This window comes from Tamandua tetradactyla, chromosome 9 (assembly GCF_023851605.1).
Source record: "Tamandua tetradactyla isolate mTamTet1 chromosome 9, mTamTet1.pri, whole genome shotgun sequence".
In the NCBI taxonomy this organism is placed as follows: Eukaryota; Metazoa; Chordata; class Mammalia; order Pilosa; family Myrmecophagidae; genus Tamandua; species Tamandua tetradactyla.
Window position 1 is genome coordinate 39,128,372 of NC_135335.1, and position 27,625 is coordinate 39,155,996.

General features: G+C 38.6%; 1 protein-coding gene across 9 annotated transcripts in view; it reads right to left on the reverse strand.

The window, feature by feature from the left end:
• The window catches only part of FANCD2 (FA complementation group D2), a 134,934-nt gene that overhangs the window by 75,574 nt on the left and 31,735 nt on the right, over nucleotides 1-27,625 (reverse strand). For 5 of the 9 annotated variants that reach the window (XR_013157781.1, XM_077116572.1, XM_077116573.1 and 2 more), the window contains 14 exons: nucleotides 24,197-24,340; nucleotides 21,032-21,166; nucleotides 19,569-19,700; nucleotides 16,214-16,324; nucleotides 14,968-15,077; nucleotides 13,893-13,953; nucleotides 13,135-13,254; nucleotides 12,609-12,682; nucleotides 8,679-8,825; nucleotides 8,014-8,114; nucleotides 7,474-7,589; nucleotides 3,624-3,732; nucleotides 501-611; nucleotides 132-244 (listed from right to left, as the gene is read on the reverse strand). Coding sequence is in view for 7 of the 9 variants with exons in the window: in XM_077116572.1 (XP_076972687.1) it covers nucleotides 132-244; nucleotides 501-611; nucleotides 3,624-3,732; nucleotides 7,474-7,589; nucleotides 8,014-8,114; nucleotides 8,679-8,825; nucleotides 12,609-12,682; nucleotides 13,135-13,254; nucleotides 13,893-13,953; nucleotides 14,968-15,077; nucleotides 16,214-16,324; nucleotides 19,569-19,700; nucleotides 21,032-21,166; nucleotides 24,197-24,340 (1,584 nt within the window). In the remaining 2 variants the exon portion in view is untranslated. Of the gene's footprint in view, nucleotides 1-131; nucleotides 245-500; nucleotides 612-3,623; nucleotides 3,733-7,473; nucleotides 7,590-8,013; nucleotides 8,115-8,678; nucleotides 8,826-9,734; nucleotides 9,784-12,608; nucleotides 12,683-13,134; nucleotides 13,255-13,892; nucleotides 14,032-14,967; nucleotides 15,078-16,213; nucleotides 16,325-19,568; nucleotides 19,701-21,031; nucleotides 21,167-24,196; nucleotides 24,341-27,625 lie in introns of those variants that run through there. The other 4 variants (XM_077116574.1, XM_077116577.1, XM_077116579.1 and 1 more) reach the window with 4 other exon arrangements.

The following is a 27,625-nucleotide window of genomic DNA, read 5'->3' on the forward strand; positions in this document are numbered from 1 at the left end:
ACATCTAGGAGAAGACATTGGCCTCTCCATTCCCTAGTTTTTCCATTTGTACAATGAAGAGAATAATGCTGGCCCTTTGTTCATCTCTCTGGGTTGTCACACACCTTCACGGATACGCATCACCCCAATACCTTTTCCAACTGGCTTCTATCCGACGGTGTAGGGTCGCATTCTGAACTACCTTCCTTTGAAAGTGTATCAGGGGAGGACATTTTGCTGTCATCTGCTTTTCGTTTCCTTCCTCCTTATATTTAAAAAACAGAAAAGTAATCAATAATCATGTATGCCAAATATCACTGCCCTTAGAAAATCTGACAAACACTGACTCAAAGTCAATGTAATAACTATATTACTCTAAGTTATAGCTCATTTATAACCTTGCCAAAGAAAAGGTTTAATCATATAATCTCTCCAATTACCGATTCCTTGATAGTAGGGCCTTTTAAGTAAATTCAACATGGCTCACATGGAGACAAAAAATAAGGAAGGAATGTACTCACCTTTCTTTCCTATTTGACTGATCTTTGATGAAGCAGCAGTATTGGTAGGAGGTGTTATATCCAGTGCTTCCAAGTCAAAGTTCGCAAGGGGAGGGACATAGTTTGGGTTGACTGAAACACAGCAGACAGAAGCTCAATATGTATCAACCATATCCTACTACCAGAGTAGGAATGCATTCACCCAATTGGCTAAAATCTAGTATCCAAAAACACTAAGCATGGCTTAACCTTGTAAGAAACATTCAAGTCATTTGACACTAGTTATTTTGGCATAGCAAAATGGCCAGTGATAACTTATAGGTATCATATTAACTTATTATGATCAATCAATATGAAACCATTGAATGATGATAAAAAATATCCAGGGAGAGAAGGAACAAAAATAAAATAACATATTTAAAATCTAAAGATATTAATATTTCATCACATTTTATTTCATATGCAATTATTTGCATCAAGCACTATTACTTTTCTTTCTTTAGCAAGAGAGTATGATGCCCCTCTGGGTACCCTTGGTGGTGGATGGTCCTTGGCAGCTTCTGAGGCCAGTATGGGGAAAGGACAGGCCTGCAGTCAGCCTTATTGGCCAAGGTAACCGGGTGATGGGCCGAGGACAGATGGTCACTCACTCAGACAGATGGTCACTCACTCAGACAGATAGTCACTCACTCAGGGTGGCAGGGCCCTGGGCCATTTAGGACAGCCTCAGGCTCACAGTCAAACAGAGGTGTTGAGCTATGTGATCCAGGCTGAGTCTTTGAGCCTCTCCATTCCTGTCTTAGTACAAGCAGTGAGCAAGGGGGCCTGATGAGCTTTTTGGAGAGTCGGAGTGAGAGCTAAGCTGCCAGAACATGCCATTCAGACCAGCTCTCACACTGTAGCTAAGCACACATTGGGAATGGATTGAGTCAGTCACCACACTTCCAAACAGGGAAGGCAGAAGATCTCCTGTCTGCGGGACATCTTCAGGGACACAGAGCCTGGTGTGCTCTCCCCGGCCTTCCCTATCTCCTACACGGTGGGGGCTTTTATAGACTTCAAGGTCATCCAGGCGCCTTTGACACCTGCCACCACTTCCCAAGTACAGAAAACCATACCAGCCCCAGATGCCCCGCAGAGCCCCAGAGAGACAGAGACTCCCAGGGAGCCAGGCTCCCACCCCGCCTCAACCCTTCCCTTGCCTATACACTGATGGGGTTCCCTGTAACAAACGTGGTCATATATCAAGGGTGTTTAACTCAACAGAAAGGTATTCTCTCAGTCCTGGAGGGTGGAAGTCCCAAAGAAAGGTGTGGGCATGGTCGCTTGAGGAGGCCTCTGAGGAAGCTCCTTCCTGCCACTTCTGGCTCCTGGTGGCCCCTGGCGGCCCCTGGCATGCTGGGCTGGTGGCTGCATTAGTGCTGTCTCTGCCTCTGTGATCACTCAGCTTCTTCCTCCATGTGTGTCTTCTCTCCTCTGACTCTTATATGTCACTGGTTTTAGGGCCCATCCAGCAATCTAGGGTGGTCTCCAATCGATCCTTCACTTATATCAGCGAAAGGTCACACTCAGCTTCCAGGAGTCAGGATGTGAACCTTTTGGGGGCTGCTGTTCAGCCCATCCCTGGGACCCTCATGGGTCCCTTTCTGCTTTAGACAAGGTCTATTTCAGGAACAGCCTTCCCCACCTCTACCCTCACCCCCACACCCCCTATGAGACCCTCAGCCCAAAACACCACCCTACTGACCACCTCGTCCCCCCTTCTCACCTAAGGCCTCAAAACAGCCACCCTAACTTTTTTTTTCAGAATCTTTATTATGAATGGTCAATGTTAAAAATGTGAAACATATGGAAGCCACTGCTTATGAAGTCATTTGCATCTTCTAGCTGCAACATCTAGTTCATTGCTATATATGAGTACGGATTTTCTTCCTGGGCTGTATGACTTGGAGTTTGCTCTCTTTACCAGAGTCATAACAGTGAATTCATACCATATCTATCTTATTTGCTGGCTTATTTCACTCAGCATTACATCCTCTAAGTTCATTCATGCTGTCATATGTTTCAGATCTAAGCACCAGTATCTTTTTTTTTTTATTAATTAAAGGAAAAAAAGAAATTAACACAACATTTAGAAATCATTCCATTCTACATATGCAATCAGTAATTCTTAACATCATCACATAGATGCATGATCATCATTTCTTAGTACATTTGCATTGATTTAGGAAAAGAACTAGCAAAACAACAGAAAAAGATATAGAATGTTAATATAGAGAAAAAAATAATAATAATAATAATTAAAAAAAAGGAAAAAGAAAAAAAGACACAAACAAACAAACAAAAAAACTATAGCTCAGATGCAGCTTCATTCAGTGTTTTAACATAATTACATTACAATTAGGTATTATTGTGCTGTCCATTTTTGAGTTTTTGTATCTAGTCCTGTTGCACAGTCTGTATCCCTTCAGCTCCAATTACCCATTATCTTACCCTGTTTCTAACTCCTGCTCGTCTCTGTTACCAATGACATATTCCAAGTTTATTCTCGAATGTCGGTTCACATCAGTGGGACCATACAGTATTTGTCCTTTAGTTTTTGGCTAGACTCACTCAGCATAATGTTCTCTAGGTTCATCCATGTTATTACATGCTTCATAAGTTTATTCTGTCTTAAAGCTGCATAATATTCCATCGTATGTATATACCACAGTTTGTTTAGCCACTCGTCTGTTGATGGACATTTTGGCTAAGCACCAGTATCTTAAAGCAACTAGTTTACTTAATGGTCAGAAGGTACTAAGAGGCCTTTCATCTTTACTCATGGTTCCTAACTATGTTAGGATGGCAAAGGTTACTGAGAGTCATACTTCCAAAGAAATAAATCAACTTAACAACACCCCAACCAACATTGAATTATATTTTTATTTTTATTAAGCAACAATATCTCTTGGAGATAATAAGAGACGCAAAATGGACATGGTCTTTTTTTTCTTTTTCTTTTTTTTTAATTTTGTTCAGTATACATTTTCCTTCACTCAGATAAGGAGGGAACAGACATTACTGACTCTAGCTTAAAAGCAAAGTTCTTTACCTCCTCACCAGTGTCCTAACAGGACCACTAGTACAGGATACTTCCCTTACCTGCCAAGTACTCTTCTAGGATCTTCTGTAGTTCCATGATGTGCTTTAACCGGGTGAGTACCTTCCCCTTCATCTCGGATGACGTTTGCTGGCAGAAGGCATTCACAATCTGCAAAAGTGCAAATTATATTCTCATACTTTGATCTGTTCAGATTTTAGCCTTGTTTGCATTATTCATCCACTCATCTTCTTTTAGAAGATGCCATTCAGAGGCAAAATCTATAAGTTTAGTCCATAATGTAGAAGTGTTCTCAGCACAGTGGTGTAGAGATAAAAACCCTGGGCCCCAATACAGAACAGCTGACTTTTAATCCTAGTCATGTTATTATCAGTTTCATAGGCTATATAGAAGAATAGCAAGGCTGGCTAGAGAACACATTGGTGAAATAAGTCCTATTCTGCTACTTATTAGCTATGTGACCTTGGACAAGTCTTTAACCTCTTTGGGCTTTTATTTCTTCACCTACAAAATGGGAATGTAGTTGTCCTATGGATTAAGTAGTGTAAATAAGAAATTAGCACAAGCTAATTCACCTAATATAGCGGATCCACAGGAGGCTAAATATAGGGTTACCATATGGTAGGGCAATCCCTTTACTAGGAATATACTCAGAAGAACTGAAAGCAAGGACTTGAAAAGACATTTGCACACTGATGTTTACAGTGACCTTACTTATGAAACACAATGGATGGAGGTGATCAAAAGGTACAAACAACTGAGAAGCAGAAGGGCGCACTATGGTATGTGTATATATATATATATATATATATGTATATATATATACACCATGGCACGTTGTACAGCTACAGAAAGGAACAAAGTCATGAGGCATGGAACAAGATGAATGAACATAGGGGACATTATGTTGAGCAAAATAAGCCAGAAACAAAAGGGTAAATATTGCATGGTTTCTTTGAGAAAATACTTATAAGAATATTAGGGCCTAGATTGTAAGCTCTTACAGCAGTCGCATTTATTCCTGAGCTTTAAGTGTTACTTCTAAATCCTGAGAGGCTGTGCTCTGCATGTATAACTGGTATTTCCCTAGAACTTTCGGTACCTGTGTAACACCTAAGTCTCAGAGTTAGAGTTCTATAGCTCCAAAAGTCAGCATTACTCCATACAACTGTTAAAGAAACCGAAAAAGAAAGCAGACTTCAATTAGACACAAGAACAAAGCTGACCTGGTTGGGACTAAGGTAAATCAGAATACAGGGTAAAGGATGGTATTGTCTGCATTTTAGAAAGTCACCTTCTCTGTGAGACCAAAGGAAGAGATGTTTATTTTGTTCAAAACTTAAGTTTTCTGTGGCACACAATCTAACTTAACCTGTCCGGCCAGTTCACTTAAATGATCTAAACACACAGAGCCTAGAACTGGGAATGAGATCTTGTAATTCTGAATAACTTAATGTAATACACTGATACATTCCAGAGTATGTAGGGCAGGTAAAAAAAAAAAGTATTGGCAAAGACCCTTGAGGGACAGGAGAAAGAATATGGAACTATTAAACTTCCCCACCTGGGAAATTCCTGATACTCTCTCAAGCATTATGGATTCTCAAGTTAATAGCCCAAGCCCTTGATCTTTTGTTTTGTCTTGTTTACTTATACTTTTAATTGCATATATAGTAATATTATTCTCCAAATTTTTCTAAGTATTATTGTAAAAAATATTGCAAAGCTCTTTCAGAAACTACAAACTGGATTTTTTTTTTTGACACTGAAAAGTTATTTATTTCCTAGTGACAACACACCAACCAGACCCCATTATAGGCAATATTTTCAATTCCTTTTTTTTTTCATCACATAGTTGTGTATTCTTCACCATGATCATTTTTAGAACATTTGGATCATTCTAGAACTCAAAAGAACAAAAAAAGAACTCACATATCCCATTCCCCTTTCTCCTCCCTCTCATTGACCCATAGTATTTCAATCTATCCAATTTTTACCCTTTATCTCCCCCTATTATTTATTTACTTTTTATCCTTATTTATTTTTTTTTACTCATCTGTCCATACCCTGGATAAAAGGAGCACCAGGACAAGGTTTTCAGAATGACAGGATCACACTGTAAAAGCTATATAGATATACATTCCTCTTCAAGAATCAAGGGTACCAGAACACAGTTATTACAGTTTCAGGTACTTGCCCCTCTAGCCATTCCAATATACCATAAACTAAAAAGGAATATCTATAAAATACTTAAGAATAACCTCCAGGATAACTTCTCAATTTTATTTTAAATCTCTCAGCCACTGAGACTCCAAGCCCTCATCTAAAGATTTGCTCTTATGAAACTTATTTCTATAACAGGGAAGCTAAGCCTACCTATAATTATGCCTAAGAGTCACTTCCAGAGAATCTCTTTTGTTGATCAGATGTGGCTTCTCTCTCTCTAAGCCCAACTCTGCAAATAAACTCATTACCCTCCCCACCTAATGGGACATGACTTCCAGGAATATAAGTCTCCCTGGAGACATGGGACATGATTCCCAGGGATAAGCCTGGCCTAGGCATTGTGGGATTGACAATGCCTTCCTGACCAAAAGGTGGAAAAGAAATGTAATAAAGTAAGGAATCAGGCCACAGTGGCTCAGCAGGCAAGAACGCTTGCCTGGAATGCCAGAGGACCCAGGTTCGATTTCCGGTGCCTGCCCATGTATTTAAAAAAAGCAAGGAATCAGTGGCTAAGTGATTGCAAATAGAATCAAGAACTTCAGCTAGATATTGCAAATTGCCATGGTATGCCAAGCCCCAACCAACAGTATTCCTGAAAATCCTAAAGAATACCCAGGACTCTATAAAAGTTTCATTTGCTAACTTTTTTTATTTTTCAGAAACCTACAACTTCCAGATTGTTCCAAAGTCAGATAAATCCTGAAACCCAGAGGCACCAGTTTCTCCAAGAACATCAGCTAGTTGCCCCAACTCCCTAATGTCAACACCTCTTTTCAACATAAAGACGTTAGAATGGCCATTTCCCAAATATCCCTGAAGACTGGGAGTAGGATCCCAAATGAAAGGAGAGGTAAGATTTAATAAATAACTGTGACTACTGAATCATTATATTGATATTTCTTGATAGTCTCTAGTGTATTAGAACAGCTATAAGAAAATACCTGAAATTGTGGCACTGTAACCCATACCATACTTTGAAACTTGCTCTATAACTACTTGTAAAATTGTGTTTGATATTTATCACTTTTCTGCAGATGTTATATCTCACAATAAAAAATAGCACACACTTGGCACAGTGAGTTTGATAAATTTTAATGACTTTGAACTCTCTGTACCTGAAATTCTCTATGTGTGAATCAAAGGAAAACAATATCTGTCCTGCTTACATCATAATATAATTGTGAGGACTGAATGAGATAATTCAAGAGAAACAACATTCTCTAAAATAATATGGATGAGAGTGTTTGAAAAGAAGTGAGATATAAAGGTAAGATATTACCATTATTATCATTAAGCACAAATATGTTTTGAAGGAAAGGGAAGACTACCACTCACTTGATCTCACTGAACTGAAGCATTAAGTATGTACTAGGATAAGCAGTATTTCCACAGTGGAGAAAGTGAGGTTACTCCCAGTGACAGTAAGATGAGGAGCAAAGGCCTGGAGGTAAAGCAGGATCAATATTAAGTGAATAGTATCTTGATTTGGCCACAACACAAAAGGTACATATGATTGGGGAAGGTGGAACATAGCAGCTGGAGAAACATACATGGGTTCGGTGCTTTGTGGTGACATTTTAGGGAGTCTTGTGAGAACCAAGGAAATAGTTTCTTCCAGAGAGGAACTACAGACAATAGGTGGAAGGTCCCATTAATGCTGCTTACCTCTCGGAACCAGTTGAGAGTAAGAAATATGAGTGAACACATGAAAGAATGTTCTTTAGCAGACATAGACTGCAACCTCTCTCCAGGCTCCAGGTCAGTGAGAAATATAGGACAGTCTGAAAGAGAAAAACAAACATTTTCAACTTCCTTTATTTCAAGCCAAGGGAACCTGGATGCTGCCCCTGAAGTGAGTTCTCCTTGCCACTTACCTTCTTCCTTTAACTAATATGAGAACATCTAGCTTTAATTAATCTCAAAAACAGTTCAATATTATGTAGCACTAACTAAACAAATATAATTAAGACTTTGCAATAATTATAGTGGCAAGGACTGGAAGGCAACATGGCACCAAGATAATAATGGGTTTGTTAAAATGATGGCATTCTGTATGTTACTTTGTCTTTGGAATGCCATCATTAACTGCTATACTATTCTTTGTGCAGTTAGAAAATTCCTTCCCACATATACCACACACTGGTCTGTTCCTTCCCTAAATTTACCAAAGAAAGGTTACAAAGAAGGAAAGATCTGATCCCATACCTAATAAACCATCAATCTCCTCCAAGTTTCCATTATATTGTTTCTCCACACAAAGTCTCAGTAGCCGGAAACAGGAAGCCAAGCACAATGGAGATATCAATCTGGGAAAGAAAAATCCAATTCTAGATCATACTTTATAAGCATATTAAGTATATAAAATAAATATTTATAAGGAGCCCAACCTTAAAGTTAAGGAGATCTGTCCAAAATAAGAACAAATGACATTTAAGAATAAATGGTGGGAGATTTAATGGATGATAAACAAATACATAATGAACTGAACTGGAGGCAGTTCAATAACTTCTTCTAACAAGTAGAGTTAATGTCCATGCGTTAGAAGTGGAGGTAAGATGGAAGGAGGGGGTGTGTGACAAAGGTAGCCAAATACGTTCAGGGGAGGGAGAAGGGTCAATAGAAAGCAATGAGTAAGGAACAAGAACAAAAAGAGCAGAACAACTGTGGGCTTCATGAAGCAACACAAATCACAACCCGAGGGTCAAAAAAACCATAAGGACTCTGCCCCATTCTCTCTAACCCCTCCAAACACCACCTGCAGAAACAAACCCTTTCTTTACTCAAGTTCCCCACAGACTGAAAGTACTGTGGAATTCTCTATGAACACTCAAAACACTAACAGAGGTTTTAAAAAAGAAAACTGCACTGACTTTTGGTCTGATTCTTGTGAAGTCATTCTACCCCAATCTTTTGCAAAGTCCTGAGAGAACAACAGTGGTAGGAGGTTGACAGCAATCCCATCGTGACTACTGTATTCTTCCAGTCCGTAGAGAGCTTTCACTGGGAATGGACAGTCACTGTGAAGAGAACCCAGAATCCATGCCCCAATTCAGAGGCAAGCAAGGCTTTAGGGGAAACTGTTTGAACAAAGCAATCACATCCACTGTTGGGAGAAATAAAAAATGCAGTTTGACACGTTGCTAGGTATATATCTGGAGGAGTGGGGATGTGAATGGACATTTGCACACAGATGTTTGTGGCAGCAGTGTTCCTGATTTGCAATGGATGATGGTGGACTAAGGATATAACGACTGAGGAATGGAAAGGGGAACTGTAGTGTTTACATATAACTGACTACTGAGCAGCTGGCTGAAAGAAGGAATGAAGTTGTGAGGCATGCAAGTAGGTGAATGAACCTTAAGGACAGTATGTTGAATGAAATGGCAGACTAAAACACATATTTTCATGCTTCACTCATATGGACTAACAAGAATATACAAACTCAGAGAATTCAAGTCAAGAGCATAGTTTATTAGGGTGGGGCCTATTGTAAAGGATCCTAGCCTGTAAGCTCTTACAGTAGTCACATGTATTCAGGAGTTGTAACTGATATTTCTAAATTCTGAGATACTGAGCTGTTTGCATATAACCTAGTCGTTCCCTGAAACTTTGAGTATTTATGCAACACCTAGGGCTAAGAGTTAGAGCACTGAAGCTCTGAGAATCAACATTACCCCACTCAGCAACTGTTAAAAAATCTGAAAAAGTGACCAGACTTCATCTAGAGATATGAGTGAAGCTGATCTGGATAAGACTAAGGTTGAAGATTTTCAAACTTCAACCTCTGTGTGAGATCAAAGGAGAGAGGTTTATTTGGTGCAAAATTTATATATATATATATTTTATTTATTTATTTATTAAACACACCAAGACACAAACACAAACATTCTTACCATATGATCATTCCATTCTTCATATATAATCAGTAATTCACAATATCATCACATAGTTGTATATTCATCATCATGATCATTTCTTAGAACATTTGTATCAATTCAGAAAAAGAAATAAAAAGAAAACAGAAAAAAATTCACACGTCATACCCTTTACCCCTGCCTTTCATTGATCACTAGCATTTCAATCTACTGAATTTATTTTAACATTTATTTCCCCTATTATTTATTTATTTTTAATCCCTATGTTTTACTCATCTGTCCATACTGTAGATAAAAGGAGCATCAGACACAAGGTTTTCACAATCACACAGTCACACTGCAAAAGCTGTATCATTACACAATCATCTTCAAGAAACATGGCTACTGGAACACAGCTCTACGTTTTCAGGCAGGTCCCACCAGCCTCTCCATTACATCTTAACTAAAAAGGTGGTATCTGTATTATGTGTAAGAATAACCTCCAGGATAACCTCTCGATTCTGTTTGGAATGTCTCAGCTATTGACACCTTGTCTCATTTCTCTCTTCCCACTTTTGGTCGAGGTTTTCTCAATCTCTTGATGCTGAGTCCCAGCTCATTCTAGGATTTCTGTCCCACATTGCCAAAAAGATCCACATCCCTGGGAGTCATGGCCCACATAGAGAGGGGGAGGGCAGTGAGTTTGCTTATTGTGTTGGCTGAGAGAGAGAGGCCACATCTGAGCAGCAAAAGAGGTTCTCTTGGGGGAGACTCTTAGGTCTAATTTTAAGTAGGCTTAGTCTAGTCTATCTTTTGTGGAGTTAAGTTTCATATGAACAAACCCCAAGATTGAGGGCTGGGCCTATTGCTTTGGTTGTCTCCACTGCTTGTGAGAATATCAAGAATTATCCACTTGGGGAAGTTGAATTTTCCCCCTTTCTCACTATTCCCCCAAGGGGACTTTGCAAATACTTTTTTATTCACTGCTAAATCACTCTGGGATTTATCAAGGCATCACTCTGGACAAACCTACAAAATCACATGCCCTACTTAAGGTTCTATGTACTATGGTGTTCAATTAAGCTGTCCATATAAACTATATTAGGAAATGCACTAGTCAAAACAGAAATTTTGTACCAAATAAACACTTTTTGCTTTACTCTCACACATGTTTAAGTTTTAAAATATTGATTACCATCTATTTTCAACACCCTGCAGTAATGACATTCCTTTGTTCTTCCTCATGCACAAACATTTTTAAATTTGTACATTTAGTCACTATCATTATACACTCTAGGCATTCCTAGATTATACCATCTCAGGCTTTATTGTATATCTTTCCTTCTAATTTCATTTGTGCCGCTGGGCCCCTCCCTCTATCGTTCTCACATTCAGCTTCATTCAGTATTCTAACATTATTGTGCTATAGTCAGGTAGTATTGTGCTATCCATTTCTGAATTTTTACAATCAGACCTGTTGTACAATCTGTATCCCTTCAGCTCCAATTACCCAATATCTACCCTATTTCTATCTCCTGATGACCTCTGTTCTTAATTGAAATTCTCCAAGTTCATTCATTAATGTTAGTTCATATCAGTGAGACCATACAATATTTGTCCTTTTGTTTCTGGCTAATCTCACTCAGCATAATGTTCTTAAGGTTCATCACTCAAAATTTATATTTTGGGTAGTGCATTATCTAACTTAACTTGTATGGTCAGTTTACTTGAACACCATAAATACATGGATGAAATCTTGTTGGTTTGTCCAGGTTAGGGTGATGACCCAATATATGCCAGAGTAATCTAGGGACTGAATAAAAAAGTATTTGCAAAGTCCCCTTGGGGAAATATTAAACTTCCCCATCAGGAATTCCTGACATTCTCACAAGCAGTGGGGACAACAAATTCAATAGGCTGAGCTCTCAATCTTGGGGCATGCCCCTATGAAGTTTATTCCTGCAAAGAAGGCTAAGCCTACTGATAATTATGCCTAAAAGTCACCCCCAGAGAGCCTCTTTTGTTGCTCAGATGTGGCCTTCTCTCTAAGCCAATTTGGCAGGTGAGCTCACTGCTCTCTCCCCATGTAGGACTTGACTCTGAGGGGTGTAAATCTCCCTTGCAATATGGGACCTAAATCCCAGGGATGAGGTGGGACCCGGCATCACTGGGATGAGAAAGCCTTCCTAATCAAAAAGCGGAAGAGAGAAATGAGATAAAATAAAGTTTCAGTGATGGAGAGATTTCTAAGAGTTGCAAGGTTATTCTTATGCACTAGATAGATATGCCTTTTTAGTTTATGGTGTATTGGAGTGGCTAGAGGGAAGTACCTGAAACTGCTGAACTGTGTTCCAGCAGCCCTGATTCTTGAAGAGGACTGTATATCTATATAGCTTTTACTGTGATCCTGTGAGTCTGAAAATTTTGTGTCTGATGCTCCTTTTATCCAGGGTATGGACAGAAGAGTAAAAAATAAATAAATAATAGGGGGAGATAAAGGGTAAAAATTGGGTAGATTGAAATACTGTGGGTCAAAGGAGGGTGAGGTTAAGGGGTATGAGATGTATGAGTTCTTTTTTTTTCTTTTTATTTCTTTTTCTGGAGTGATGCAAATGTTGTAAAAATGATCATAGTAAAGAATACACAACTGTGTTGAAAATAATTCACTAATTGTATAATACAGTTGGACTGTGCATGTGTGGATATTTCTCAATAAAACTATTTTAAAAAAAAGGAAAAAAGGGTTTGAAAAAACAAATGGGGAATGTTTTAGCAATTTTGGAGCTGGAGTTGCAGGGGCATTGGGATTGGGACGAAAGAAGCTGTGGAAGTGGGCCGGATGTGGCTGAAGCCAAGGCATTCTAAAGTTTGTACCAGCTACTGACAAAATTGACATGATTTCTTCACAAGTACATAAAATTAAGCCAGTGGGTAAAAATTACTTACCCTTCTGGAACAACATCAAAGTCTACCACAAAGGCATCTTGGAAATTGTTAAGGACGGTCTGCCCAACCCATTCCTTCAGAAAGCAAACACACAAAACAGACAGTGTAGCCTAGGGTGTATTGTTGATAGGGCCTAGACAAATTACTTTTAATCTTCCTAAGTCTCAATTCCGTCATTTCTCAAGAGGGAAAAACAATGATACACAATTTATTATTATGAAGTGGAAATGTGGTAATACATAAAAAGTACTTAGCACAGTGCCTGGCATACACTAGGCTCTCAAATAGATAGTGGCTATCAACATCATCATTATCATCAGTATTATTACTGTTATTATGTGAAAAATGCTTCATAGATGAGCCCTAAGGCAGGGTAGGACAGAAGAGCCTTCCCAACAAGAATTTGGGAGAGCTCACAGGATGATCCCTCTATTTCTGCAATGCAACAGAAAGCAGGACTTGAAGAGTGTGTAGTGAAGCAGCTTTCATGCTTCACTGACTTATGAGAAAATATACTTGGCCTTACCAGGGCTTTTGGGGCCAGCTTTCCTCCTTGAATCAGGTTGGCAAATTCATCATAATAAAGAGCACAGGCCTGAGGAGACTGCTCACTGCAGGAGTGAACCAACTGCAGCAAGGAGGTCACCTGCAATAGTAAAAAAGAAAGTCTGGTTTAATTCTGGGGCTGCCATCCCTTTCTAAACTCTATTCACCCCTTTCAACTTCACTGGCAATGCTCTTATTACCTCTCACCTGAGGTGTTCCTTAGGCTCCTAAACGTCTGTCTCTTTCCAATCTTGTTGATTTTCCAATCCATCAGACATATGTAGCCAGATTAATTTTTCTAGAGCAAATCTTTGGTTATGCCATTTCCATACTAAGAAACCCTTAATGACTACCTCTGTCTGAAGAATTAAATGGACATGTCTTGCTTCATTCAAGGCCTTCTGTTTTCTATCTCCAAACTAGCTTTATCTTGAATATCCAATTACACACTTATGTGACTCTATGCTTTAGTCAAGCCGCTATTGTTTCAACATGGCACAGCTTTTTTGCTCTCTAGGAATTTGCAATTTAATTAGGGAGAATGGGAAGATACAGAAATAAATGTAACCCAAGTCAATAGGTTCAAAATGCCATAAGAGTGTTCAAACTACAAAAGCCATGAGTTCAGAGAAATATATATATATTTTAAAAAGAAGCATTCTTTTTGGTGAACTGACAGTACAAGCAGCAATTCCTTGGCTACTCATAAATGTAACTGACTGTACTAAAAGAACTCACCTGTGTACTCTGTTCATTATTCAAGTCTGTTCTCCCTTGGGTAAGACTAGAAGATCCACTACTAAAAACAAAGAATTTTAGTTTCAATTTTGTAATATTTTGTACAAATCAGCAATAAGTGTTAGGAATCTTGCCTTCCCTGGAACAAGGAAATAAAAGTGCAAAAAGGCTCAGAAGAGTGTTTACTTCTGCATGCAAAATACAGATTAGAGCACGTAATGGCTATCTTACATTATTTTTAAGGGCACTTTAAATTAGTTGTAATAATAACAGCAAGCACTTATTTAGTGATTACCACATGCCAGAGAGTATTCTAAACATTTAATGCTCTCAACAACCCTATGAAGTAAATACCATTAACCTTATTTTACAGATGTGGAACTATAGAGGCACAGAGAGATAGAGTAACTTGCCAAAGGTAATATTCAGCTAATGAATATTGGAGCCAGGCAGGCAGTAGGGCTTCAGAGCATGAGTTCTTAACCCATATACCATGTGGTCTCTACAAATGATAATGCTGATTCTAAGGCAGTCTCCTTAGATTCCTCTCAAATCAATCCCAAAGAATGTGAACTGAATTCCAATGTGATTTTGCAATAGCAACATCTTATCAAGCCCAAAACCTGATGCTTCTTTAGATGTTACAATTGTGACATCAAAGTGCAAGGGGGAAAAAACCTAAAAGGAAGACCTTATTTGTACCAAACATAATATAACAGAAAGGAACAATACAGAAATGGAGAAATTTGCACTGTCTAGTGCCTAGGACTGGAGACGATATATAAAAACACAACCCAGGAGGGTCAGTGTTCTCCTTAATGGAAATACTTGTAGAACTTCATCTCTTGACAGTCTCTAGTTTTTATCCAACACCACAGTCCTGTGAAAATCACACGTGGAATTCAGTCAAGTTTAGAAGGGAACAAAAAATTATCAACGCATATTTGCTCATTGCTCTTATTATGGTTTTAATATCTACTTTCATAATGTCCATGCAATTGTAACCCTTTTTTTAAAAAAGGCAGCAACTTGGTTAATTTACTGTGGGCTACTAAATCAGAACTTGCATGCTTACCTGTCTGCTGCCATGATGCCCACCATAGTGACAGCACCAATAATACCAATGAGTTTATACTTGAATATGGTGCTCGAGAGCTGCTTTCGTATTACCAGATGCATGTCATCCTGCAGTAAGACAACAACAGAGAAAGATGAAGAGCCTGGATGGCACAGCAAAACTGCCTAAGGATAGTGGAACCAAAAAAAAACTAGAAAAGGAAGGTTCTATGATTTACTGTGTATGACTTTGGCAAGTCATTTTATTTCTCTGAGTCTCAATTTTCTCATCTACAAAATGGGAAAAGTCACAAAGATAAGAGACAAATTACAAAAAGTTTCCAGCACAGTGCCCATAGATGGTACACATTCAATAATAATTGCTATTATTATTATTATTGTGTGGTGATTGCTCTAAAAGGTTAAGAGAATTATCATGCTATTGGCTGCTCAAGTTAAAATAATGAAGTAGCTGATTCAAAATGAACTCTAAAATATACTGCTAAATGAAAAAAGCAAGATATAGAACAAAAGAAGGGGAAAAGGGAGGGTGGAAATTGGTAAATACAGATTTGCAAATGCTCAGAATATCTCAGAAGGTTATAAACTAATACTACTCATTGCCTCTAGGGAGTAGAAACAGAGAGGTAGAGGACTTACAGGGAGGAAGACTTGCTTGTCATTCTATATAACTCTGTACTTTTTAAATTTGGTACCATGTGCCATGTGTATATTACCTTGTCAAAATATTTTAAAAATTAAAAAAGGGTAGCAAAGCAGGATGGACTACTACTATAGGTGATACTGAAAACACAAAAGACCTATGATTTATGATTCCAATTAGATTTTTGGAATTTTCCTGGCTTTTTCAGAGAACGGTATTCACAAAAGAAAGCAAGCCCAGAGGAAGTTCACTTCAGATGCAGATGTTCCTCAGGGAACAAGAGAATTCTCCGTTTCCTCACAGCATTCAGTACAGAACCTGAATGGCTTTTCTTACTCAGTTTTGTGGTTAGCTGATTGCAGACCCATCTCTGCCCTAATAAACTAAGCTCCTTGAGACCAGAAATAGTCAAATACATCTAGCATCTTGTGTCTGGCCTAAAGTAGGCAACTAATAAATGTTTGTGATGAGAAAAGTATGAATAAATGCTGGGACTATGACTATGTATTCTATTTCTACTACTACACAAGCTGCAATGATTTTGTTCAGCAAATTTTATGTAGAGGTTGAAAAAGTTCTTTCCCAACACACTGCCTCTTACCTCGATGTGACTGCTGGCTGCATGCTCTTTGCTAAATGCTAGCGTGCTGAGTATATAGAAGAGTTTTCGTATTTGCTGAGGAGACAAATTATCCAGGTAATCTAAAATACCCTGTGAAAAAAAAAGTTAACGATGAGGTGAGCAACTAATATTTTTTTCTTTAAATCAAGAAAGTAATATCCTCATAAGAAACATGCATACAGATAGCTGGGTATGTTTCCCCAAATCTCAAATTCCCTAAAACTATGCTCAGACTGTTTAAAGGATTTCTGTTCTAGACAGAAGCTGAGAGGCACTCGCAAGTTTCTAAATCTCTATCAGAGTTCTAAGAACTATCACCAGAAAAGAAAAGTTATTTGTCCTCTTCATTCTCAGTCATAATCCTGAGCTTTAATCATCTGCTGCTTAGTCATCCTAACATACCTCCCAGGTCTTCCAATTCTTCATCTCCACCTTTCCCTTTGTCTCAGTGAAAACAATATTCCATTAAGAGTTATGTCTCTGACTACATTCCTTACCACATCATTCCTCCCCAGCTTCTACATCATGAATTATTTATCCTTTCTCCACAGATCTGGAAGGAGTCACAAGGAGACTATTTGCTTTTAGACCTTGGGCAATGGGCTTAATTTTTCTGAGCCTCAGTTTTCTCATCTCTAATATGGGGATAATAGCTATATACTACCTCTCAAAATTAGAGTGAAGATGAAGTAAGATATATATTTAATCTATTAGTCAATTTAAATATTTCTCTATTTCTTAGTCTCCACTGAATCCTTCCTCTCAGCCCAGAAAGAATCTCAAACCTTTCCCTTTAAAAAATATCTTCCTTCCAGCCTGTTCTCCCTCAAGTTACCTTTCTCACACTCTCCTCTTCAAAATTTCTTAAGAATGCATTTAAGTGGGAATGTCAAATGGTGCAACCACTGTGGAAGGCTGTTTGGCGGTTCCTCAAAAAGCTGAATATAGAATTGCCATACGACCCAGCAATACCATTGCTGGGAATCTACTCAAAGGAATTAAGGGCAAAAACTCAAACGGACATTTGCACACCAATATTTATAGCAGCGTTATTTACAATTGCAAAGAGATGGAAACAGCCAAAATGTCCATCAACAGACGAGTGGCTAAACAAACTGTGGTATATATATACGATGGAATATTATGCAGCTTTAAGACAGGATAAACTTATGAAGCATGTAATAACATGGATGGACCTAGAGAACATTATGCTGAGTAAGTCTAGCCAAAAACTAAAAGACAAATACTGTATGGTCTCAATGATGTGAATCGACATTCGAGAATAAACTTGGAATATGTCATTGGTAACAGAGTCCAGCAGGAGTTAGAAACAGGGTAAGATAATGGGTAATTGGAGCTGAAGGGATACAGACTGTGCAACAGGACTAGATACAAAAACTCAAAACTGGACAGCACAATAATACCTAATTGCAAAGTAATCATGTTAAAACACTGAATGAAGCTGCATCTGAGCTATAGGTTTTTGTTTTGTTTTGTTTTGTTTTGTTTTTTTACTATTATTACTTTTATTTTTTTCTCTATATTAACATTCTATATCTTTTTCGGTTGTGTTGCTAGTTCATCTAAACCGATGCAAATGTACTAAGAAACGATGATCATGCATCTATATGATGATGTTAAGAATTACTGATTGCATATGTAGAATGGTATGATTTCTAAATGTTGGGTTAATTTCTTTTTTTCCGTTAATTAATAAAAAAAAAAAAAGAATGCATCTAAGCTCTCAAGTGTCTACTTCCTCAAGACACTGTTATCTGTCCTCCAGCTTTATTAAATTAAAACTGTTCTGACAGAGGTTACCAGAAGCATGCTAATTGCCAAAATCACCAATGGCATCTTCTCCATCTTCATCCTCTATAGCATTTAATATTGCAGACATATTCCTCATTCCTGAAATTCTCTTTCCTGCGCTTTTGCTACCTAACATTCTTCCAGTTCACATTATTCCTATTTTAGTTTTCTCATTTTCCTTCCATGGATATTTTGCTCCTATCTGTCTCTTAAGCCTTGGTGTTCATAAAATTTCTGTGCTCTACTAGGCTCTATGATCTTTTGCTTCAAAATCTGCCTCAGTTTAGTTCACACTTGTATTTTTTTTCCACTTTTTAAAATAATATTTTTATTGAGAAATCTTCAACACACATACAGTTCATCCACAGTATATAATCAGTAGCTCATGTCATCACATAGTTCATACCTGTATTCTTATGAAAACCCGACCTAAATCTTCTATCCAGTGTAGCCACTGAGCTCCAAACTAAAATTCCCTACTGTCTGCTAATCATCCACACACATGGATATCCCAAACTAAATTCATATTTCCTCCCGAAGATGCACTTCCATCTAGTGTCCTTAGTAAATGGCCCAAACATTCATTTAGTTTCCCTAAATGGAAAACTTGGATCTAATTTCCCTTTTCCTCACAGTCCTATATCTTATCAGTTACAAGACATATTAATTTGAACACCCACTTTGTCTTTTAAGTCATTATTTCCTCTTCATCCCCAATACCCTAGTTTAGATCTTTTCAGTGGCCTCCAATCCATCTAGTACATGGCCTACAGAGTTATCTTTCAAAGCTCAGTCTTCAAATCCCTGTTAAAAATACCTTTACTAATGCCATATTGTCTATATAATAAAGTTCAAACTCTTAGCAAATAAAAGACTCTTCACAATCTGGCCCTGTCTTATGTCTTACTAGCCTGTCCTCTGACCACTCCTCAGCCACACCTCCTATCCTGCAACCATGCTAGTCTGCTTATTATACCTCAGGTATATACTCAAAGGACTTGGGTACCAATTTGTTTCTGTTCAAACTTTCCTCTGCCTAGAATGTACTTTCAATTTCTCTAGCTAAATCATTCCTTTTCTTCAAGCATCACTCAAATATTATCTTCTCTTTGAAAACTTCTTCAGTTCCCCAAGGAGAATTAATTATTCCTGCTTTGGTGTACCTATAGCACTTCTTTCATCAGAGAATTCATCATGTGGTATTTATAGTGACTTGCTATGTGTCTTAACTCTCTATCATCAAAGGAGAGGACTGGTCTTTATATCTACAGCACCCAGAATAGAACCTGGCATGAAGTCAGTACAATGACGTGTTGGGAGAATGAAAATACATAGCTACAGAAGAGTTATATTTTATATTAGTTGCACATCACTTCCCATCCTTCCCATTCCCCCACCAAATTTAGTGCTTAATATATAAAGAACGTATAATAAATCACTGCTAACTAGCAGATATCAGATATCTCAGATATATGCATGAAAAAAAATCATTCAATTATATGTCAGTGGAGGAAACACATACCTTCACAAAGACAGCATTCAGCCGCATAGCAGACAGGTTTAGAACTACCAACTCTAGAAGGACATTCAATGCCGTATCAACTTCAGCATCATTCCCACTGCAGATATGGGACACTAGGGCACCAACCACTTCCTACAGTGGGAAAAGGACATAGGACAGTGAAAAGCAAAAATATGGTATGGCTATCTTACAGTGGATCAGCCTGAGGCCACTCCAGTTTCTACTTTGCTAAAATCAAAATCAACTCTATCCCACTATATAATTCTATCTAGTTTTCAGTAATGTTAGCTTCAGGAGGCTTATGATTAAGCCAATGTAACTACAATAAACATGAAATCTTGACTTACTATCAACAAGCACTACCTAGCCCTCCTGATTTTGCTCCTTGACACGTCTTTCTCTTTCTTTTTCCCACATGGGTTAAATTTTACCCCTTAAGTTGTGGTTGTACTTAACTTGTTGAAATTTCTTGAAAAGGAGCCACTCAAGGAGCTAAGGACTTTAAAGGTTTCTTAAAAAGTACAGGCTCAAATCATGCATTTCCAAGCAAACATGGGTCATAATAGTGCTGCTAAGACATAGAGGGCTCAAAAACATGTCTTAAACACCATTCTCCCTTTCTTTAGACTGCTGCTCAATAACAGAGTCATTTGGTTTTTCTCATTTGCAGCAGCTACCTCATGGCAACTGTGATTACTGTTTTAAGTTTTTTTTTTAATAATAGGTAGAGTACACATAAAAATACATGTTCTTTACATGTTTTCACAGTCACTTTCACAAGTATAGCACTCCCTCTCTGGATAAATGCTATTAAATTTTGTGTCTCATGGTCATGAGAATGGGATTAGGCTCTCTGAATAAGTCCTCAGGCATTTCTCCTTAATTTATTTTTCCTCACACTTTTTTCTAGAGAACAATCCCTGAATCAACTAGCAGTTGATTATTTGCAGCCAACTACTGTTGCTATACTACCAAAACAATCTGACTTCCCCAGCCCTTTAAATCAGAGTTGTTTTTGTTGTTGTCGTTTTGTATGCTGTGCGGTGGGAGGTCACATTTCCTTATTTCCCATGTGAATATCCCATTTTTGCAGCACCAATTGCTTAACTTTTTTTTTTCTTTTGAATGCATGGGCCTGGAATCGAACGTAGGTCTCCCACACATCCAGCAAGAATTCTATCACTGAACTACCGTGCACCATCTAAATCAGAGTTTTTAAAGTAACCTAAATCCAGACCTTCATCAGACTCTAGGAATGTTAGCGCTCAGACCACAGAGTTAGATCATCTAATCCATTCTTTTCATTTTGAGGCTAGAGCTAGAAAGTTTCCCAAGCCCCAGTTCAGTTCTTTTCACTTTGACGCCACCTACCAGTAAGAAATAGATATCAGATTACCTGCAATTCACATGGAATTGCATTTCTTTCCTTTTCCCTGTTCCCTCCAGCCCAGATTGCAACATACCTGCTGGCAGTAAGTGTCAAAAAACTTAAATGCATATTTGTATAGAAGACTGCCAAAAGAAATTACACTCTGGTCTAGGGAATGCAGCAAAGACTGAGCCAACAACAGAATGGATGGACAAATATCCTTAAGAACCTGTGAGGAGAAAAAGAAGAGACAGAAAAGAAGCTATGGGAGAAAGTCAGTACAACATTTAAGATTAGTTCACCCTTTTGGGATGTCAGCGTTCTCCTCTCCAACTCTTACTTTAACTTTATGAAACCTAATCTTTGTTTTTGTCAGAATAATCCTACACTACTCTGAATTTTCTCTTAGGATTGCTGGGATTCCAACATATAGATAAGAATTTCAGCTAATGGCTAAGAATTGAACTTGAACCTCAAAGAAGTTAAATCAAATACCTAATGGCACAGTTGCTCTCTGCCCAAATTGGGACTAGAAGCCAGATCTTCTTAATCCCAGTTTTTCACTCATTCATAATGTCTCCCTGTGGAAAGACGGAGCCTGCTCTGACATGGTTACAATTTGAATTCAGTCTATAAGATTTAATCCCAACTAAACTAATTTCTTTCTTGAAAAGATTGAGATGAGAACTGATCATGTCCTACCAATAATGCAACAGATGAGGGTAAATGGACCCAGGATCAATAAACAGTTATTACATCCAGCTTCTTTACTGATCTCACCCTAATGAAAAAAAAAATCTTCTGGGTGGGCCACAGTGGCTCAGCAGGCAGAGTTCTCGCCTACAATGCAGGAGACCCGGGTTCGATTCCGGATGCCTGCCCATACCAAAAAAAAAAAAAAAAAAAAAAATTCTATTAAGCTCTCAACTGGGTAAACTTTATTGGGGAAAATGCAATGCAGAATTATATATGGTTTCTGCCCTCTGGAAATTTAAAACAGCCAAAAACATTTATCATCACCAGAGGTAAGGAAAGAAAGGACTTCAAGATTAAATACTTTTAAATTTAAAATCTTAAGACCCAACTACATATTCTTAGTTCCTAAGTCATGCCCCAAACCACTAGTCCATTCAGTTTAGAGTTAATACTTAGCACATTAATACTTAGTACAGTAACAATTAAAGTGTACACTGTTAATATACTGAATATTCACCTGACCCAGCCAACAAAATTCTAACTCGAATGATGTAAATGTCAAGAGAAATGATTAGCTAAGGTTCACAGTGTTAAATGGCCAAATATTGATGGATCAATAGATTTATATTCATGTCCTACTAGCATTCCTGTGCTCTTGTTCTCCTCAGGATTTTTATAAACTACTTAGAACAGAATACAGAAAGTGAGCTTGTCAAAGCTGCAGAAGCAGATCAAAGGGCTAGGCAATTAAACACAGAGCTAGGACAACTAAAATATTTAATAAAAGATTAAGATTCAGAAAGTGTCAATGAATTTGAACAATGGGATGAAATTAACAAGATGAAATTTTATGAGAGTGGTAAAGCCTTCTGTTTTAGATACAAAAAGCAAGTTACGCAAGTATGTAATTGAGAACACTTGATTTAAAATAGTTCCTTTATAAAAGAATTTGGGGGTTGAGTCAAATAAGTTCAACACAAACCAGTTTTGTAAACTTTTTTGCTAGAAAGGTGAAAAGCAATCTTAAGTTGGTCTTATTTAATATCACAATACCTCAATCAAGGTAAGTAATAATACTATTATGTTTTGGAATATCCTGAGCCCCCTGTGAAAGACTGAACCCAGCAAAGGTGTTGTCAAGATTCCCACACTGGGTGTAAACCTCCTTGGCAACATGGAACAGAAATCCTAGTATGAATTGGGACCTGCTGGCATCATGGGATCAAGAAAGCCTTCTCGACCAAAAGGGGGAAGAAAGAAATGAGACAAAGTTTCAGTGGCTGACAGATTTCAAACAAGTAAAGAGGTTTTCCTGGAGGTTATTCTTATGCATTATATAGATATCTCTATTTAGTTTATGGTGTATTGGAGTAGCTAGAGGGAAGTACCTGAAACTGCAGAGCTCTGTTCCAGTAGCTATATATCCTGAAGATGACTGTATAATGATACAGCTTTTACAATATGATTATGTGATTGTGAAAACCTTGTGTCTGAAGCTCCTTTTATCTATGGTATGGACAGATGAGTAAAAAATATGGATTAAAAAATAAATAATGAGGGGGAACAAAAGTTAAAATAAATTGAATAGATTGAAATACTAGTGGTCAAAGAGAGCGCTGGGTAAGTGGTGTGGTATGAGTTTTTTCTTTTTTATTTCTTTTGCTGGAGAGATGCAAATGTTCAAAAAATGATCATGGTGATAAATACACAACTATGTGATGATATTGTGAGCCACTGATTGTATGCCATGTATAGACTGTTTGTATGTTGTGCTGGTTTGAATCTCTGGACCCCAGAAAAGCCATGTCCTTTAATCCTCATTCAATACTGCTGGCTGGGAGCATTTTGATTTTCCCCATGGAGATGTGACCCACCCAATTGTGGGTATAACTTTTGATCAGAAAGCTTCCAGGGAGTTGTGACTCCACCTATTAACCCTTTAAAAGAGGAAACATTTCCCAGTGCCTGCCCATGCAAAAAACAAAACAAACAAACAAACAAAAAAACCCAAGCCTAAAAGAGGAAACATTCTGGAGAGAGTCCCTTTTTAGAGTCACAAGAAAGCCAGAACAGAACGCTGCAGAACCACAAAGGAAAGTCCACCAGCCAGTGACTTTTGAAGATGAAGAATGCCTCCCAGGGAGCTTCATAAAGCAAGAAGCCTGAATAGAAAGCCAGCAGACATTGCCATGCTTGCCATATGCCCTTCCAGCTGACAGAGAAATATTGAATGTCATCGACCTTCTTGAACCAAGGTATCTTTCCCTGGATGCCTTAGATTGGACATTTCTATAGACTTGTCTTAATTGGGATACTTTCTTGGCCTAAAAACCGTAAATTAGCAACTTATTCAATTCCCCTTCTTAGAAGCCATTCAGTCTCTGGTATATTGCATTCCAGCAGCTACCAAACTAGAACATATGTCAACAATGTGTGCATGTTTGTTTGTTAAGGTTTGGCAATAAAAATAAAAATATATATAAAAAGATTCCCACATTGGGTAGAAAATGTTAAGATGACTTCTAATTTTCAAATTAATGTTGTCTGATTTTCGGATACTTACCAAGGAAAGAATACAGAATGTATGCTGTAGCAGCTGTTCTTGAATGTGGCCTGAACGAACCTTATTTCTTAGCACCCTCTCAATGGACTTTTTTGTCTGATTGTTGGTGCTATAGATGATGAGAAGCATTGCCACATCCAAAGTCTATTGTCAAGAAAATGCAAATAGGAAAATAGTTTAATAAATAAGAATATTTACTACAACAAAACAGAAGCTCCCAACTTTTTCCCATTAAAATAAAGAACGAATGATACTCATTGGCTAAACATACTCCCATTGGAGTACCTACGTTTTTACAAAACCCAGAAATATTTTTCAGAGGAATAAAGTGCCAAAACTATTAACCAGTTACCTCTTACTCAAGAATACAAGTGAAAGAGTGATATCATTACAGAAATAACTTCGAATACTTTCACATTTATTTAAAGAAATGAAAGATTAAATCACTTGCCAATTTTAGTACTTATTTTCATTATTACTAAGGAAAATCACTTTGTGAAAAGTTTAGAGAAACTATAACTATCCATCCATACGGGAAAGGTTGAATAAATTATGACAGAGCCTATTTTTGGAATACTATTCAGCCATTAAAAGGAAGGAGTTAGATCTTTCTTTTCTGTTAGGAAAATGTATCCATGACATATTGTGAAGTGAAAAGAAAGTAATCTGCAAGACAATAATCACACTAAGATTCAACTTTTTTAAGAATATACATATGCATAGGTATAAGAATGTCTACACACACACACACACACACACACAAACTTGTATATAAACAGAAAAAAGCTTGAAAGAATGAGCATACATGAGGAATGGGACAGAGAGTGAAAGGAAATTTTATTTTTTTAATTTACATATTCCATGTAAATTTTTCCCCCAATTAGCTTCTATTACCTATGTTGAAAAACCAGAAGCTAAGGCAAGCAGGACACACACACACACACACACACAAAGCAACTTCTCATCCCTTCACTAACGCTCTACTCATTTAGAAAATAAAATCAAGAATCATTGTAGTAAAAGAGTTTACAACCATTAAAAATGAAAATGAAGATAATTCAGAAGCATGCAAAATGTTTATGACATATGTCAAAAGAAAAAATAAAAATACAAAAGTATATTTATATGATTACAAATCTGTAAAAGCAAGTATACAGGTTGCTAGTTGTTATACAAAAATGAAAACTTGTGTTAAGAGTATTTTTATTTTTTTCCTACAAAATTTACTGATTTTTTTCATTGTTTCATTGAATTTCAAGTAAGCTTTTAAAATAGTTATCCAACTGGATAACCAAATTAATAAAAATCTTACAAAACAAAACAAATTCCAAGTAAGGAAAAATTCTTAAAGTGAAGCAATCAATACGTAAGAAATTCAACCACCTGCTTCCTAACAGCATAAGATATTTCCAGAAGTAAAAGAAGAATACATTCAGTACCATCCCCTCAACAATAGAGGCACTGTTTGATTCCCTCTGGTAGGTCTACATAGGCAAAGTTAAAATGTCATTATCTTGCTCTTTCTCGGCCGGCGGCGCTCCCGCCGCCAGCCAGCCAGCCCTCCTCTCCCTCTTTCTCCGCCGGGAGCACTCCGGCTGCCAGCCAGCCAGCCCTCCTCTCCCTCTTTCTCCGCCGGCGGCGCTCCCACGCCAGCCAGCCAGCCCTCCTCTTCCCCCTTCTCCGCCGGCGGCGCTCCCGCCACCATCTTCCCCTCCTCCTCCCCCTTCTGCTCCAGCGGCGCTCCCGCCACCATCTTGCCCTCCTCTTTCCCCTTCTGCTCCAGCGGCGCTCCATCCGCCACCTTATCCTTCCCTTTCTCCTCCTGCTCCGGCGGCTCTCCAACCACCACCGTGCCCTCTTCCGCCTTCACTGGCTCCTCCGCCACCGGCCTCGACAGCCTTGCCACCCTCACCTTTCCTCCTCCAGAACAGCTACTGGGGGAGTGGAGACGATACAGAGTAGCTCCCGGAGCCACGACGGAAATCAAAGGGACGGCGTACCCCATCCTGGAAGGGCTGACTGTCTGGGAGAACCAGCTCCGGTGAGATCGCCGAGGGGCGCGGGCTTTCCCGGGCGGGACGGCAAGCGGCCAGAGTCCCTCCCTTCCTCCTTCCCAGGCCAGCTGGCAGAATTGGGTAGGCAGTCCCCTCGGGCCGTGGCGGCTGGCGGCCCACCACGCGAGACCCCCGAACCAACTGAGAGAGTTGGGTCGGAAATCCCCAGATCGCGGAGAACGGTGACCGTGGGGGTCCCTTCCAAACACGTGACTCCCCGGTCCAGCTGGGAACGGTGCACTCTCCCGGGCTGCGGCGGCTGGCGCCCTCCCGCCACACTTGGCACCCCGGGCCGACTAGGAAATTCGGTCGGGCACTCTCCCGGGCTGTGGCGGCCAGCGACCCTCCCCGCGTTCGGACCCCCAGGCCGGCTGGCACTCTTCCAAGCCGCTTCAGCTGGTGAACCTCCCCCACAGTGAAAGTTTTCCAAAGTTAAAGGACCCACAGCACCTTTTACTGGTGGAACCCGCAGACAAACGTGTGCCATGAGCACCACCTACTGGGCAGGATAAGAAAAACAGAACCCAGAGATTTCACAGAAAAATCTTTCAACCTGTTGTGTCCATCACCCAGGGAAATCTGACTAAATGCCCAGACACCAGCAGAAGATAATGGATCACGCTCAGAAAACTGAAAATATGGCCCAGGCAAAGGAACAAACCAATAGTTCAAATGAGATACAGGAGTTGAAACAACTAATGCTGAATATACGAACAGAAATGGAAAACCTCTTCAAAAACGAAATCGATAAATTGAGGGAGGATATGAAGAAGACATGGGCTGAACAAAAAGAAGAAATAGAAAAACTGAAAAAACAAATCACAGAGCTTATGGAAGTGAAGGATAAAGTAGAAGAGATGGAAAAAACAATGGATATCTACAATGATAGATTTAAAGAGACAGAAGATAGAATTAGTGATTTGGAGGATGGAATATCTGAATTCCAAAAGAATCAGAAACTATCCAGAAAAGAATGGAAAAATTTGAACAGGGTATCAGGGAACTAAAGGACAATATGAACCGCACAAATATAAATGTTGTGGGTGTCCCAGAAGGAGAAGAGAAGGGAAAAGGAGGAGAAAAACTAATGGAAGAAATTATCACTGAAAATTTCCCAACTCTTATGAAAGACCTAAACTTACAGATTCAAGAAGTGCAGCGCACCCCAAAGAGATTAGACCCAAATAGGCATTCTCCAAGACACTTACCAGTTAGAATGTCAGAGGTCAAAGAGAAAGAGAGAATCTTGAAAGCAGCAAGAGAAAAACAATCCATCACATACAAGGGAAACCCAATAAGACTATGTGTAGATTTCTCAGCAGAAACCATGGAAGCTAGAAGACAGTGGGATGATATATTTAAATTACTAAAAGAG